The sequence below is a fragment of the Phoca vitulina genome, unplaced genomic scaffold, assembly GCF_004348235.1.
Source record: "Phoca vitulina isolate PV1807 unplaced genomic scaffold, GSC_HSeal_1.0 scaffold40, whole genome shotgun sequence".
NCBI classification, from domain to species: domain Eukaryota; kingdom Metazoa; phylum Chordata; class Mammalia; order Carnivora; family Phocidae; genus Phoca; species Phoca vitulina.
The window spans coordinates 18,980,696-18,996,351 of record NW_022589743.1 but is presented as its reverse complement, the minus strand read 5'-3'; the positions used below and the strand labels follow the sequence as shown (position 1 = coordinate 18,996,351).

The 15,656-nt window shown below is 41.4% G+C and overlaps 1 protein-coding gene across 1 annotated transcript in view; it reads left to right on the top strand.

Annotated features, from left to right (window-relative positions):
* Nucleotides 1-15,656, top strand: part of PSMD11 (proteasome 26S subunit, non-ATPase 11) — a 29,262-nt gene that overhangs the window by 8,253 nt on the left and 5,353 nt on the right. Inside the window, exons 4-9 of the mRNA XM_032428759.1 lie at nucleotides 5,013-5,084; nucleotides 5,458-5,515; nucleotides 7,750-7,944; nucleotides 12,264-12,408; nucleotides 13,233-13,293; nucleotides 15,230-15,292. Coding sequence (XP_032284650.1) covers nucleotides 5,013-5,084; nucleotides 5,458-5,515; nucleotides 7,750-7,944; nucleotides 12,264-12,408; nucleotides 13,233-13,293; nucleotides 15,230-15,292 — 594 coding nt within the window. The remainder of the gene's footprint in view (nucleotides 1-5,012; nucleotides 5,085-5,457; nucleotides 5,516-7,749; nucleotides 7,945-12,263; nucleotides 12,409-13,232; nucleotides 13,294-15,229; nucleotides 15,293-15,656) is intronic.

Genomic DNA, 15,656 nt, shown 5'->3' with positions numbered 1-15,656 from the left:
TCTGTGTCTGTGGTACCTTTCATTCTGTGTCACAGAGCTCCTTGTGAGCACTAAATAAGTCTTGTGGCATCCCTTCTTGGCGTGTTTTGTACTGCGTATATGCCTTTATGGAGGGGTGAGCATCCATCTGTTTGTGTCTCATGTGTGCAGAAGTGACTCTGGTGTACCTGTACATGTTCTCTACAAGTTCAGACCAGACCCTGAACCATGCTGAAGAGTGCCTCTTTGGAATCAGTGAGCCTCCCCTGAACTTTCAAAGATAGCTGTATTTTCTACAGTTCAGGAGGAGACACTACCAAAGTTAAAACGTATTCTGTAAAAAGCAGATTCAAGCAGGATAGATTGTGGTTGCTTGAATCTGTTTGTAGGAAGAATATAGTTGTATTTCCTATAGATACATTGCTTAGTATTTGCTGAGTGCCCACTGTATGCTAAACACTGTTACATATACTGGGGATACATTTGTAAAAACACAGTCACTGTTCTCATGGGGATTATATTTTAATGAGGAAGGCAGGCAATCAATAAATATATAAAATGTCAGGTAATATAAGGACAGGGGTAGGAAGCTGGCTGGTTATATGTCTGATTGTTTGCTCTAGCCTCTGTGGGTATAAGTAAAAGGTATGAAAGGGCACAGTAGCATTCTAAGTAAATAATGAGAAATTTCAGAAATCTAGGACATGGATCCCACTTTGAAATCAGGTCTTTTGTAAAAATCTGCTTTCTTGCCTTAATCATTCTTTGAGGCCTAGTTTAAACACCATAAACTCACTTCATTTGTGGAAAATTCATTTGTAGAGAACTTTTCAAATTTGTGGCAGAACTATGTTTCATGATGGTAGATCAAAAATAGTTAATATTTAGATGGCTTTTGAACCAAAGCATTAGAATTATTTTTATGAATAATTTAAAAGAAAAGGTGATTTTAATGGGGTGTTAGTCTTATCTAACCCTAACTTTTTTTTTTTTTTAATTGTGCTTTGTTCTCATGAAGAAGGACCACCATCTTTTCTTTGAAATGGGGTGCCTTATAATGGGCTGACCAAAAATGTTAGTTTGAAACAGACTGACACGTGTTACTTGGAACTTTCTAGGCAGAAAGAATTAATTATCAAAGCTGCTCCTTTGTACACCGAAGTCTCCGGAATTTTTCCCTTCCCAAAGCATAGAGTTAACTCTGGATGGAACTGCATTTGTGTAACGAGCAGTTCTCCTACTCCTTTGTGGAGGTCCATTAAATCATAATTCAGCGCTCTCCTGTAATTGGCTAGTGGGATTTACTGGCCTTTATCGTGTGGCTCCGTGTCTGGTTAGGCTGTCCCATCTGCTTTACTTTTCTTCATATTTATTTTCCTTTTTAACATCTGTTTCCTCCTTAGAATGGAAGTTCCATGAGGATAGTTACTTTGTCCTGTCCAGTGCTGTATCCTTGGCACTTAGAGTAGTTTGGCCCAGAGGAGCTACAGAACTCGTATTTGTTGGAGGAATGTATGGATAATGCCTTCCCCGTGGTCGGTGCTTAGGAGATACTTTTTTGAATTAAGACATAAATTTATTGAATTGAGATATAAGCATAAGTGTTGTTACTACATTTCTCTAGGTGACTCAGGGTCTCTGACTTGGAGAAATTGGAGCTATGCATTCATCTTGGAACATTCTAGGTTCTTTTATTTGAGTGATGGAAAAGGATAGGGGAGGAAGTTGTAGGTCACTTTCATAGTGGTATTGTGGCCTGAGGCAAAAGAAGAAGTTTGTAAACATTGTTAAGAGATCTAGGAGTTTTGTGTTGCGGAGTTTGGTACCCAAGAGGATGGAGGAGGAGATTTTCCTTGCCTTTTTCTGTTTGGGAACTAACCATAAGTCAGATAGATTTACAGAACAGTTTCTAGCTTGCTGTATTCCAAAAGGTGGTAGGAATCAGGTTAGGATTGAGTGAATTGCAGCGCTAAGGTTTAGCGCCTAGAAAGTGAGGATGTAGGTGGAGGTAAGGGAGAGTGACGATGGGGTGGTTGGCAGGGGTGGGAGGGGGGTAGAGAATTGGGGTGAGGAGGGGACTGTGCCAGAACCTTGCCAAATTGGGAACTGAAATTTAAAAATTAACCTTACCTTTCTGGGATCTCTAGGTAGTTGCCCAGGGGAAGCCATTTTTGGTATAGTCTATCCAACTGAAGCCACAGTAGCACATTTTGAGAAACCTTACATAGAATCCTGTTATTGAAACAGTTATTTCCATGGAAAAAAGGAGTTTGTGCTAGAGAATTTCAGACTTGGAATAGTAGTTACTATTCTCCCATAAGGATTTAGTTAATAAAGGCGTTTAAAAAAATCGTTGTGTATTGATTTAAAACTTAAAATGTCTGGGGTGCCTGGGTGGCTCAGTCAGTGAAGCGTCTGCCTTCAGCTCAGGTCATGATCCCAGGGTCCTGGGATCGAGCCCCACGTCGGGCTCCCTGCTTGGCGGGGAGCCTGCTTCGTCCTCTTCCTTTGCCTGCTGCTCCCCCTGCTTGTGTGCTTGTGCGCTCTTTCTTTCAAAATAAATTTAAAAAAATCTTTAAAAAACAAACTTAAATGTCTGATTTCTATCACATCAAGCTTTTGTACTCAAATAAGGGCTTTCTCCAGAAGCAGGGACTCCTCCTATATTCTTATCCCCTTTATTAGTCATTATCCGCATTAACAAAGCACAAAGCCTCAAAAACAAAATAGTTGTGTAGCAAGGCCAATGGCCTTTAAAATTTTTCCTTAGAATTGAGGTGCTGGCTTTACCAGTTACAGTCCTGGATAGTGCAAATCATGTACCCTGTAATGGATTACAGATACTCAGTTCAGTTTGTAAAAAAATCCCTGCTCTAGGAGAAATGTCAGTACTGACCTGAACTAGAGCACTGGAGATAGGGTCAAGTTCTGATCCCAGCAGCTGGTATGTGACCTTGAGTGAGTCCCTTCACATCTGGACTGTCAGGGAAATGGGGACAGTTGAGATGATGGAGTAGAATTCAGTGTTTCTGAACTAGAGATCTACATCCGAGTGTCCAGGCTCTGTTCCAGGCTACTGAGTCAGGAGCCTCGGCATCCATTTTTGTATTCTTAAAAAAGCTCCCTGGGTAAAACTGGGACGGTAAGCATTTCTTAGCCCCCCCCCAAGACACATAGGACTAAGGACTCTTGTATTTTAGTTGTTAAACACATTCAGCAAAGTATTTTTAGTTCCATTCACGTCATGAACAGAGATCTTACTTTGAATTTGGCTTTTCAGAACATAACTCAAAACTCTGAAATTGTGGTTGGCTTGCTTTTAATTTAGTTTTTGGAGAATTTTTAGGCAGTCGGTTGAATTTAGTGCTGGAGATTAAGTAGCCACCAGGGGGCTTCAGTGAGTTATACAGGTTCCGTTGAGTCTTACTGGTGAATCCTCCAAATACCATGTAATGTCATCTGTTTATTTACTGAGCTTGAACTTAGGATCTAAAGGCAGAAGATCTGTCAATTTGAATTATGTGCTGTTCCCTTTCCTTCCTTATAACACCTCTTAAGAGCACTTTGGATGTACATAGAGATCTGTTGTATTAGCAGTCAGTTCTCCAGAAAGTTCAGTTTCTTTTTTTTTTTATTATTTTTTTAAAGATTTTATTTATTTATTTGACAGAGAGAGGGACACAGTGAGAGAGGGAACACAAGCAGAGGGAGTGGGAGAGGGAGAAGCAGGCTTCCCGCGGAGCGGGGAGCCCGGCACGGGGCTCGATCCCAGGACCCTAGGATCATGACCTGAGCCGAAGGCAGACGCTTAACCGACTGAGCCACCCAGGCACCCCGAAAGTTCAGTTTCTTATCTTATGCTCTGATTAGGAATCTTAATACAAAACTTGCAGTAACAGAAGTGATACAAGATCTGCAGTACTTAATATGTACTTTCTGAAAGCTAGTATGGCACAGCTACCTGATGGCATGTTAGACCATCTAGCATAGAACACTGCTTTAAATCAGTTATTTTGCACATTATCTTACTGCTTGGGTGGCAGGTAGAACTGGGGGTTCACAGCACCTTTATTTTTTTTTTATTCATTCATTTTCTTTTTTTTTTAAGTAGGCTCTATACCCAACGTGGGGCTCTATCTTACGGACCCTGAGTTCAACAGTCACATGTTCTACCAACTGAGCCAGCCAGGTGCCCCCAAAGCACTTTTAAATAAAGCCTTAAAGTCCTTTTAAGTGTTAGGCTAATTGTAATTTCTTTTTACTCCGTTTAATACACGCTAAGTGTATTATATTGTGATGATGAATTGGTTAGTTGCACTTGTTAGTATCGGAAAGGGAAGAGCCAGCTGGGCCTTTTGAGTCTTACAAGCAACTGTTAGGAACAAGGCATTTGTGCTTAGGCTGAGAATTTCTCCCCTTTATTACCAATGGGTTCATATTAACACTGCCATTACTCTTTGTAACTATTTAGGGAGAAATTTCTGCTTTAAAGATTTCTCAGTCATTGTAGAAATCTGTATTCCAGGCTATATATATGTTGGAATTTCTGGGTCCCTCCTGGGAAGGTAGACGAGGAATCTTGAAGAGGAAGCTCTTTTTCTTTTTTTTTTTAAGATTTTATTTATTTGACAGAGAGACACAGTGAGAGAGGGAACACGGAGTGGGAGAGGGAGAAGCAGGCTTCCCGCTGAGCAGGGAGCCCAGTGTGGGGCTCGATCCCAGGACCCCGGGATCATGACCTGAGCTGAAGGCAGATGGTTAACTGACTGAGCCACCCAGGCGCCCCGATGAAGCTCTTTTTCAAAAGAACACAATCTAAGCACAAAGATACTTTGTGTGTAAAAAGTCAAGTTGATTCTCCATTATGATATAACCATTACACAGTGAGATACTGTAGATCAAGGTATGTCCCCTGAGACATTAAGTAGAGCAAGATGGGTAACATATAAGGAGGGAATTAAAGCTATTCTCCAAAGCAAGGTTTGTGGGAAGAATGTGAGGACATAATATTGCATGTCCTGTCTCTGTTGCAGGTCGAGTTGTGTTTAGAGTGCATCGAATGGGCCAAATCAGAGAAACGAACTTTCTTACGCCAAGCCTTGGAGGTATGTGCCTACATTAGTGCTGCTTTCAGGTCTCTAGGCATTGGACAGGCTGTGAATGTAAGTAACACCATTCTGATCAAAAGTATTTTCAGTAATTTTGTATTAGCCAGGCACCCAAAGATTATTGATAGTGATCCCACTCATGAGAATACCTGCTGTGTGGCTCAGAGAAGTAAGCAGCAGGACAGTGAGCTTAACAGTCACTGGCCATAGTAGCAGATAGTACCATGGGCTACGTCGTTGCTTAGGCTGGATTTGATGCTCTCTCCAGAACTTGTATATTCAATAGTAACAGTTCTGTGACTGTCAATCTTTGATTTCTTTCTTTGGCTTTTTTCTTTCTTTCTCAGTCAATGCCTTTTCTCTTTCCTAGGCAAGACTGGTGTCTTTGTACTTTGATACCAAGAGGTACCAGGAAGCATTGCATTTGGGTAAGTAAGCTGGTAGAAAGTAATAAGGCAACCTAGCTGGCTAAATAAATGTATTCTGAACCTGGCCACTCTTATTAGTTACATATTAATAATTTATGTTCTGCCTACTTCTAAGAAGGATTTAAAGTGGCTTTGCATTTACTGAATCTGTCATGGAGAAATGCCATTTGGAAGTTCTAAGTAACTTACCAGAGTTAATCTGTCAAATTTAGAAAACCAAAGGGTCAAACTGCAACTGTTTTACTATTATGTTTATTATACTTGTTTATAATTACACTTAAAATCTATTTTAAAACACAAGAAATTAATTGGTACAAATGTATATGGTCTAGAGTGAGCTTACTAAAGCCTTTCCCCTGTGTGGCCTTTGAACACCCTGAAGTCTTTGCCTGCTGCTTTTTTTTTTTTTTAATTGGTAGATTTGGACTGTTTTCCCCAGATCGAAGAACATGGCTTCTCATGATCTTAAGGTGAAAAAATTGCCAATATTCAGTTTTTATCCTGCAAAATGGCATTTCATTTGGTTCAAACGAATAGTAGCATTAAAAAGATTTTTTTTTTTTAAGTTTTATTTATTTAAGTAATCTGTACACCCAGTGTGAGGCTTGAATTCACGACCCCAAAATCAAGAGTCGCATGCTCTTCTGACTGGGCCAGCCAGGCGCCCCCCAAAAATAACAGTTTTATTGAGATGTAATTCATAGACCATAAAATTCACCCTTTTAAAAGTGTATGATCCACTGGTTTTTAGTATATTCATAGTTTTACAGTCATCACCACAATCCGATTGCAGAACATTTCATCACCCTGGAAAGAAACCTTGTACCCATGTACCCATTAGTTATCATTCCCGTTCCCTCCCCCTGCCAGGCAACCACTAATCTACTTTCTGCCTCTATGGATGTGTCTGTTCTGGACATTTCATATAAATAGAGTCATATAATATGTGGTCTTTGTGATTGGCATCTTCCACTTAGCATGTGTTCATGTTATCCATGTTCATGTTATCCATGTTGGAGCATGTATCACTACTTTGTTTTTATTGCCGAATATCCATTGTGTGCTTATGCCACATTTTAGCCATCTTTGTGGGGGTGAAAGTGGTATCTCATTGTGGTTTTGATTTGCATTTCCCTAGTGACTAATGATGTTCAGCATCTTTTTATGTATTTATTGGCCATTTGTATGTCTTTGGAGAAATATTTATTCAATCCTTTGCTTATTTTTTAATTGGGTTGTTTGTGTTTTTATTGTTTATTCTGGATAAAAGTCCCTTACCAGATACATGATTTGCAATTTTTTTCTCCATTTTATGAATTACTTTTTCACTTTCTTGAGTAGTGTCCTTTGAGGCACATTTTAATTTAAAATCCATTTATTTATTTTTAATTTAATCTTATTTTATTTCTGAGAGAGTGTGTGCATGCACGCGAGTGGGGGGCGGAGGGGGGTGGAGAGGGAGAGAGAGAATCCTAAGCAGTCTCTATGCTCAGCGTGGAGCCCGACGCATCTTGATCTCACAACCCTGATATGACCTGAGCCGAAATCCAGAGTAGGATGCTTAACCGACTGAGCCACCCAGGCACCCATAAGTCCCATTTATTTATTTTTTGTTGCTTATGCTTTTGGTATCATACCTAAGAAATCATTGGCCTAATTCCAGATCACAAAGATTTACTACTGTGTTTCATGGGTTTAGCTCTTAGGTTTAGGTCTTTGACTTATTTTGAGTTAATTTTTATATATGACGCAAGTCTGTTTGGATTTGATTTCCTCATCTGAGATGGGAAGAAAGTGTATTTGGAGAGCATTGGCATGTCCAGAACTCTTTCCTTCCCCTACCAACCTTAGTGCCTGCCATTTCTTATATAGTCGTTGGATTCCTAGACAGGAAGAGAATGCGATCTAGTGGCTGTCTGAACTGAATAACTAGTTTCAGCGTGTTCTGGGTGGAACTTCTCATTGTATTCCAATCTTTGAAGGAAGCTTATAGGACTTTTGGCTCTTAATGTTTTCATTAGTGTGCCGAAAACTTGAAAGAGATCTGTGTTTCTCTTTGGGAAGATAACATGTTAGTAAAAAAATTTAATTCTTGCAAATAGACCACTTCTCTTTGAGTTCAGGCAGGTTTCTTTATCCTAAGTGTTCTTGTGAGGGTGGGAGAGTGAGATGTTATAGTATTAAGGTATTATGATTATGGCTAACAAAGGGGTATATATTTTTTCCTGCTCTAGGTTCTCAGCTGCTGCGGGAGTTGAAAAAGATGGATGATAAAGCCCTTTTGGTGGAAGTACAGCTTTTAGAAAGCAAAACATACCATGCCCTGAGCAACCTGCCGAAAGCCCGAGCTGCCTTAACCTCTGCTCGAACTACAGCAAATGCTATCTACTGCCCCCCTAAATTGCAGGCCACCTTGGATATGCAGTCAGGTAACACCCTAGCTACTCATGGGATGTTTTCTTAAAGCTCTTCTTATTTCACAGTGGGGAATGGGTAATTGGCTAATTCCGCTCAAACTTCTCAGAGAAACCCAATTAGAAGGGTACCTTCCCTCCTATTAACTTGTTGTTAACTGTCTAAAATATATTAAGAACATGCTTATCTGTGGCTGGCCAGGCAACCTGTTTGTTAGAGCCAATACCCTGATAGGTTTAAAAAGCTCCCTTAACCTCCATTTGAGTCACTCATTTAGGGGGTACTATTTCTCTCCAGGGTTAGACTAACTCAAGTCTGTTGTAACTTGGAGACCTTGGTAAAGCATGTTGGACTTTTTCAAAGGGCCTCAGATCAGGGCTAAGGAAGGCCTCCTCCACTATCCTGCATTTCAGTTGAGTATAGTGGATACCTTTCTGGTGGAGTGTGTGAATATTGGGCTCAGAGGTCATGGATTGGCAGTGGAATGCTTTTTCTTGTGGTCAGCAGCTTTTATTAGTCATAGTTTATCATCATTATGGAAGGAACACTGGAATTGGAGGCAGAAAACTAGTGTAAGTCCTGGTGTTACCTTCCTGCAATCTTTTTTCCATATTTGTGTAAGAGAAAGAATGCCTGCACTACCAGCTTATCAGGTATTGTGAGTAGCAGATGGCTTATTTAGTCATTCAGAGATTAAGAGGAGGAGCTCTACAGACCACCTTTTCTAGGTTGAAATTTTGGTTCTGTCAATTTGATTCTGTCAAATTTTGGTTTGTGTGACTTGGGCAAGTTACTTAATATATCTTTAGTTCGGGCGCCTGAGTGGCTCAGATGGTTAAGCGTCTGCCTTTGGCTCAGGTCATGATCCCAGGGTCCTGGGATCGAGTCCCGCATCAGGCTCCCTGCTAGATGGGGAGCCCGCTTCTCCCTCTGCCTCTGCCTCTCTCTCTCTCTGACTCTCATGAATAAATAAATAAAACATTAAAAAAAAAAAATCTTTCGTTCATCTGTAAAATGGTGATAATAATCATACCTCCTCATAGGATTGTGGTGAGGATTCAGTGATGATGAATGTGAAGCTCTTACCGCAGTACCTCGCTTGGACCAATATTGGCACTTTCTTTAAGCTGCTACTCTTTCATTATGCTGGTCCTTCAGGGATAAGAGGTGAATTATTTCGCAGAGGAAATAGAGGCCGTGTTTACGTGAATCCTCCCCTCTTTCCTCTCCAGAATTTGTATCACAGCCCAGTTTACTCCATATTAAGAATGATTCTTTCACCTTTTTGTTCCATTCTAAGTCTTCAGTCTTTCTTCTCCACTTGTATCTTTCTCTTCGTCCTTGAACTGCCCCAGCTGCAAAAAGCACAGCCCTTTCTCCTTTCTAAATTGCTGTCTTCTTTTCTGTCAAGTTTCTGTCAACTTCTGAAAAAGTTGAAAGAGTATCCTTACTTTGGGGTCTCTTTTGACTCCTTGAAAGAAGTCAGTAACTCCCTTATAACCTCTGATTTTCAGGGGGAAGCTGACCCTATTGAACACTCCAGGCTTCTTTGACATCACTGTCTTCCTCATTCTCCTCCCTCGACTAATTGTCCTTGGTCACACTTTGCTGTTTCCTCTTCCTTCTTACTTTTAAGTGGGGGTGTTCCTCAGTGTTGTTTCCTTTAGTTTTTTTTCCATTCCTGTTCTCTGTTTCCTATCTAAAATGCCATACTCACTCATGGGTTCAGCTGCTGCATGCCGCTAGTGGTCTCCTCACCTAGATCTTCAGTAGCTTCCCTCTCTCCTAAATTGTAGATTCAGATTTCCAGCTGCATAATGGACATACATACCTAAATGCCTCATAAGTGTCTCAGCCTCAACATGTCAAAAAGCAAAATTATTATCTAACTCCTCCCTCAACCTTCTTTTTCCTATTCAAGTTAATGGTATCATTATTGATTTAATATTGCTCAAGCTATTGTCTTTGGAGTAATTTTGACTCCTTTTTCTCCTCACCCCTCATATCCAGTCAGTTGCTAGATCAGGTGGAGTCTGTCCCCAAACCTACCCTTTCTTTTCCATCTCTACAGTCATTGCTCTAATGAAGGCGTAGGCCATTGGAGCAGTCTTCTGCTGATCTAACTGTCCCTGATCCCTTTTTCCAATCCACTTTTTTTTAACTGGCCCCAAAGTCATTTTTCTCAAACACAGATCAGATCATGTAACTCCTTTGTTTGAAATTCTCCAGTGGTTCCCCATTATCCATAGGCTACATTTTACTTTAACATGGTATGCAAAAGGAAGGCATCTTTTCCTTTTCATCAGTTACCAAATGATTTCGAGTGTTCTTGCTGTTGTGCCTTTGTGTATTTTGTCTTCTTTGCTTGGAAATTCCCCTTCTCATCTATTCCCTTGGCAAAGTCTCATGTATCCTTCCAGATCCAGTTCATGTCTCCTCTATGAACCCTCTCTAGTGCCTTCTTTTCTTTTGGACTTCTCCTCTCAAAGCTGTATTTTTTTGTACATATCGTGGTACTAATCTTGTTTTTGTTTTGGTGACCATCTTTCCTGCTATCAGACTATGAGCTTCATGAGGGCCTTTTATTCATACTTATTTCCACTGTAGTAACTGTATCAGTGGCTGGCAGATCATAGACATTCGTTAATATTTGTGTTGAATGAGTGACAGTCTAGTTTTTTGTTTTTGTTTTTTTTTAAATAATAAACCTCATATACTAGCCTTGATGCTTGGAGTCCTAATGTGGGCCCTCTTTATTAATGTATTTGGGAAAGCAGTATACCAGTTCTTGGCCTTATTTTACTTTTTTTTTTTTTTTAAACCAGTCTAATTGTGGGTCTGGTCTATTCTTTTCTAGCTTTGGACCAGGAGGTATGGGGAATGGGGATTTATCTCCTCTAGTTTAGCAGTGTTAATAGTTTGTTGGACATTCTTGAGGGAGCTCAAGAGAAGGGTGGAGTTTCTCCAGCTCTCTATAGATAAGAACAGTAGAGAACAACGGTCTGATTCCTTTAGCCTCAAAATGAGAGGCTTCTTGGGTAGAGTAAAAAGTACTAGGGTGTGACACATTTCACTCAGTAAATGGTATTAAGTCAGAAGTTCCCAGATGGTGTGGAGGCACACAGCTATGTGATGATAGGTGGGTTAAAAATGTGCTGAAACACTGTTCCCTTGGGTCATGTGTAAGCACTTCCATCCTTTTACTTCAAGGTGCTGAGTACTTTCTCTTTGTACCTCGATGTGAAAAATGTTGGGAAGCACTGTGGTAAACAAGTGAGGCTGAGGTCTTTAAGCTCATAAAGGGCTGAAGCAGAGTTAGAACCGATACACACTCTGAGGACTTAGATGCTCCCAAGCTAGAAAGAACTAAATTTTGTGTTATCCCAAGTGATAGCATAGGTTGGCAGTCAATCAAAGTTAGCTTCATTGGGATCAACCCAACTTCTAAACAGTAGAGACTTGTTTAGATAAACTATGGTATCTCAGCCTGAGTAAATACTGCTTAACCCTGTACAGTTAAATTAATTTCATGGATCTGGCATTATATGAAATCTATATATTGATTGCATCTAGGCAAAAGCACATCTGTAAATGACAACTATCTGAAGCGAGAGTATAAGAGGTTGGATTTTTTTCTCTAATGAGAGCTACTTACATACAAAAATGTCAAGCTTAGAAAAGCTATCTTAGGGGCGCCTGGGTGGCTCAGTTGGTTAAGTGACTGCCTTTTGGCTCAGGTCATGATCCTGGAGTCCCGGGATTGAGTCCTGCTTCGGGCGCCCTGCTCAGTGGGGAGTCTGCTTCTCTTTCTGACCCTCCCCCCTCTCATGTGCTCTCTCTCTCTCATTCTCTCTCAAATAAATAAATAAATAAAATCTAAAAAAAAAAAAGAAAAGCTATCTTAAAGAAATGTTGTTAAAACAGGTTATGCAGGCAGTCCAGGGATGTTTGGGTCCTGACCTATGAGGGTGATGTCCTGAGGGGTAACTCTGGCCTTTTCTAGGGGCTTCAACAGATAGCAGAACCGCAGTGGTGATGAGAAGCATGGGGAAAGATGTTAGTATGTAGTTTTTAGGATCCCCTTTAAGTAGGGTCTCTAACTCCTTTGGGATTTATATTGTCAAGATGACATTGAACAGGGAGACTGAAGACCTGGGTTCTCATCCCAGCTTTACCAGTAGCTGGCAGTGACTTTGGGGCAGGTCCTTTATCCTTTCCTGACGTCATCACCTAGTAGATGGGGTTGGGATAGATTTTGGAGGCTCTTTCCAGCTCTGATCTTTGATGGTTCTGTTATTTTATATGGTTTTTACTCCTTTCTTCTCATGTCCAGGTATTATCCATGCAGCAGAAGAGAAGGATTGGAAAACTGCATACTCCTATTTCTATGAGGCGTTTGAGGGTTATGACTCCATCGATAGCCCAAAGGCCATCACATCTCTGAAGTACATGTTGCTGTGCAAAATCATGCTCAACACGTAGGTGCACATTAACTTGGGGATATGAGAACTCAAGTTCTTCACCTCAGTTTCTGCCATGCAGACATAGCTTGCACAGGGAGTGGGGCTGGTTAGAAGCAGCAGCTGTGCCTCTGGGGCTTGTTGACATAAGGTGGGAGGATCTAAGGTGTTCCAGAGCATTTTTGCTTGCTAGTCTTTGAGAATCGGGGTGACAGATTAGAGAAATCTCCTTTCCAGACTCTTGGAGTGTTCTCATCATCCTGCAGTTATTCTGACCAGGGAGTTGCTGAGCACCAGACAGAGGGCCTGGAAATAGCTTACAGTCCAGCACTGGCCAACTGGGCCAACCAGAATGGGGGGTAGTTAAGGAAGACATTAGGGAGAGGTTTGAGAAGGGGAACAACAGCAAGTAGGACAGATCTTTTTATAAGGAATTCTGCAGAATTTATCCACATTCCTTTGGGAATAAATGTGATATTGACTAGGACTTTTTGGATCTTTGCATTACAGAGGGCTTGTGTTTTAACAAGACCTGTTGTCTGGGGATTTGACTTAGATTTATCATCCTGCCTGTTGGGTCTATTACTTTTGGTACATTCATTGTGGCTTTCTTTTTAATGCTGGAGTTTTTCTACTCTTCAATGCTGGGCTTGGGCCTAGGGTATAGATAGCCTGGCTTCTGTGAGGTGAGGGACATAATGAGTGTAGGGGTGGGGACTCTTACTGTCGTGGGCAGGCTTCTCAGTGAAATTCTGAGAAAAAGAAATTTGCTTAAACCCATACTTAGAAGCATAACGTCCTGGAGCAGGGACCAAGTATGTCTTTTTTTTTTTTTTTTCTAGCCCAGAAGATGTCCAGGCTTTGGTGAGCGGGAAGCTTGCACTTCGGTATGCGGGGAGACAGGTAGGGAATACCTTGACTGTAATTGTCATCTCTGCTCACTCTGAAGCCAGTCCGTTGTCAGTCATGCCCCGTGTGCCCGGTGCTCTTCATGTCTCCATTCTGTATTCTCTGCGTGGCCCCCCCGCCACTCCTCCTGCCACCCCTTAAGCCCATTCTGTGTATCTTCTGTACTGTTAAATCCTTGGCCTGGAGGGTCAGTGTTTGGTGCTTTAATGGACATAGGGAGTTATAGAACTGAACTGTAGCATTTGCACGAGTTAGGCTTCATTTAGCTTTGACCAAAAAATTTATCTATCATGAGCCTGACTTGCAAACTTAACGTGTGCAGAACATGAAGTGTTGGATTCTCCAGGAGTCTGGAGCTTGGTAAGGTCTGGTGCACATGTGCTTTATAGGGAGGTTGAAGTGCTTAGTGCAGGAACTGGGTTTTGAAGGCTCACCCGAGTGCTTCTCAGTACTTTTCCACTCATGTCCTGAGTTTTGAGTGTGGTGCAAGAGGCCTTTGATAGTCGGTAGCCCCTTTTGTGCCTGAGTAGGTATGGGTATGACCTGTGTAAAGGTGGTCTCAGATGCCTGGACTATCCCTTCTTTGTACTTTGATTATCAGTAGTAAAGTAAAAGTAATTTTTCTAGATTCCAAATGCATTTGTCTCCAAACAGTAGACACATTAGCAATCTCATATCTTTGGAGGGATGGCCACAACAGACGGTTTCTTTCTTTTTTACAAGTGACCCTAGTTTTGGGCTCCTAGTTTTGACCACAGTAATAGTTGTTATTGCTATAGTGAAGGACCTACTGCTCTATCTAGAATTAGAGTTGAGGGAAACGGGCGAAGAGAGGTCAAGTGTCCGGGACAAGGGACAAGGTCAGATAACTATTAAACGGTGGAGCCAGACTTTAAACTTGGGTTATCTGGCTCTTAGTTCCAGGCTTTTCTCATTATGACATTTGTCTGTCTATGGGACAAAGGCCGAGACAGACTACATTAATGATTAGTTTTGCACCATTTCAAAGTCTGCAATGTAACACACACCATCCTTATGTAGGTGCATAGGCTGGTACCAGAAGAGCTCCTTCTGGTCCTTTGTACCTTGATGACAGCTTTCCAGCAGGTGTCAGGACAGACTCCCAGAAAGATTGTAGATTTGTTGCTGAGTGGAGACTTGGTAGCTTGGTGAGGTGCCTTTTATAACCAGGTTAGAAGGTGACCTCAACAACTGATTGTACCTTCCTCCCTCTGTGGCATTTTTTTTTTTTGAAGATTTTGTTTATTTGTCAGAGAACACAAGTGGAGGAGTGGCAGGCAGAGGGAGAAGCAGGCTCCCCACTGAGCAAGGAGCCTGATGTGGGACTCGATCCCAGGACCGTGGGATCATGACCTCGGCCGAAGGCAGTTGCTTAAATGACTGAGCCACCCAGGCATCCCTCTCTGTGGCATTTTAACATTGAGTGTAATATGGGTGGCTCAACCCTGATGAAAGTAGACCCTGGCTCAGGCTCTGTACCACACCTAGCGGAGTAAGACTTGATGAAGCACAGGTACGACCTGAGGCTAAGGGCAAGAAAGAGTTTGTGGGCTTTGGGGATAAGGAGTCTTGGAGGAGGGGGAAAGAGATCACAGTTCTCTGGTCATTTTTTCTTTTAGCTTGTTATCTTGGGAGAATGCTATATAAGGGCCTTTTTTCTTTTTCTTCTTTTTAACTTCCTATTTTCTAGTATTTTTAAGTCATTTCAGGTTTCAAAGGGAGATTGGTTGGGACACAGTGGTGGTGTTCTAGCTCTTCTTCCCCGGCCTCTGAAGAAGATCAGTGGTGGGGTGGGATCTTCCTTGCAGCCAGAAGTTGTGTGGACATAGCATACTGCTTAGGACATTTATTGGGTGGGATGTGAGTGTGCAGAGTAGATCGCTGTCACTGTTTTTCTCTTTACTCTTAGACAGAAGCATTAAAATGTGTGGCTCAGGCTAGCAAGAACAGATCACTGGCAGATTTTGAAAAGGTAAGCATGGTATTGGGTTGGTAGGGAATGGGTGGAGGAGAGGGGCATTTACATACTTAAAAAAACCTTTTTATTTGTGAATAATTATAGTTTCACAAGAATTTTCGAAGATAGTACACAGTGATCCCGTGTACCATTCACCTAGTTTTCCCCAATGGTTACGTCTTAATTACAGTACAGTATCAAAGTCTGGAAATAGTTAAGCACTTTTGTACAATGAAACTTGTTGAGTTGTAATACCTCATTTATATATAGTACCTTTCAGTTTCAAAAAGCTCTTTCATCCGGGGTGCCTGGGTGGCTCAGTCATTTAAGCGTCTGACATGATCTCAGGGTCCTGGGAACAAACCCCACGTTGGGGAGT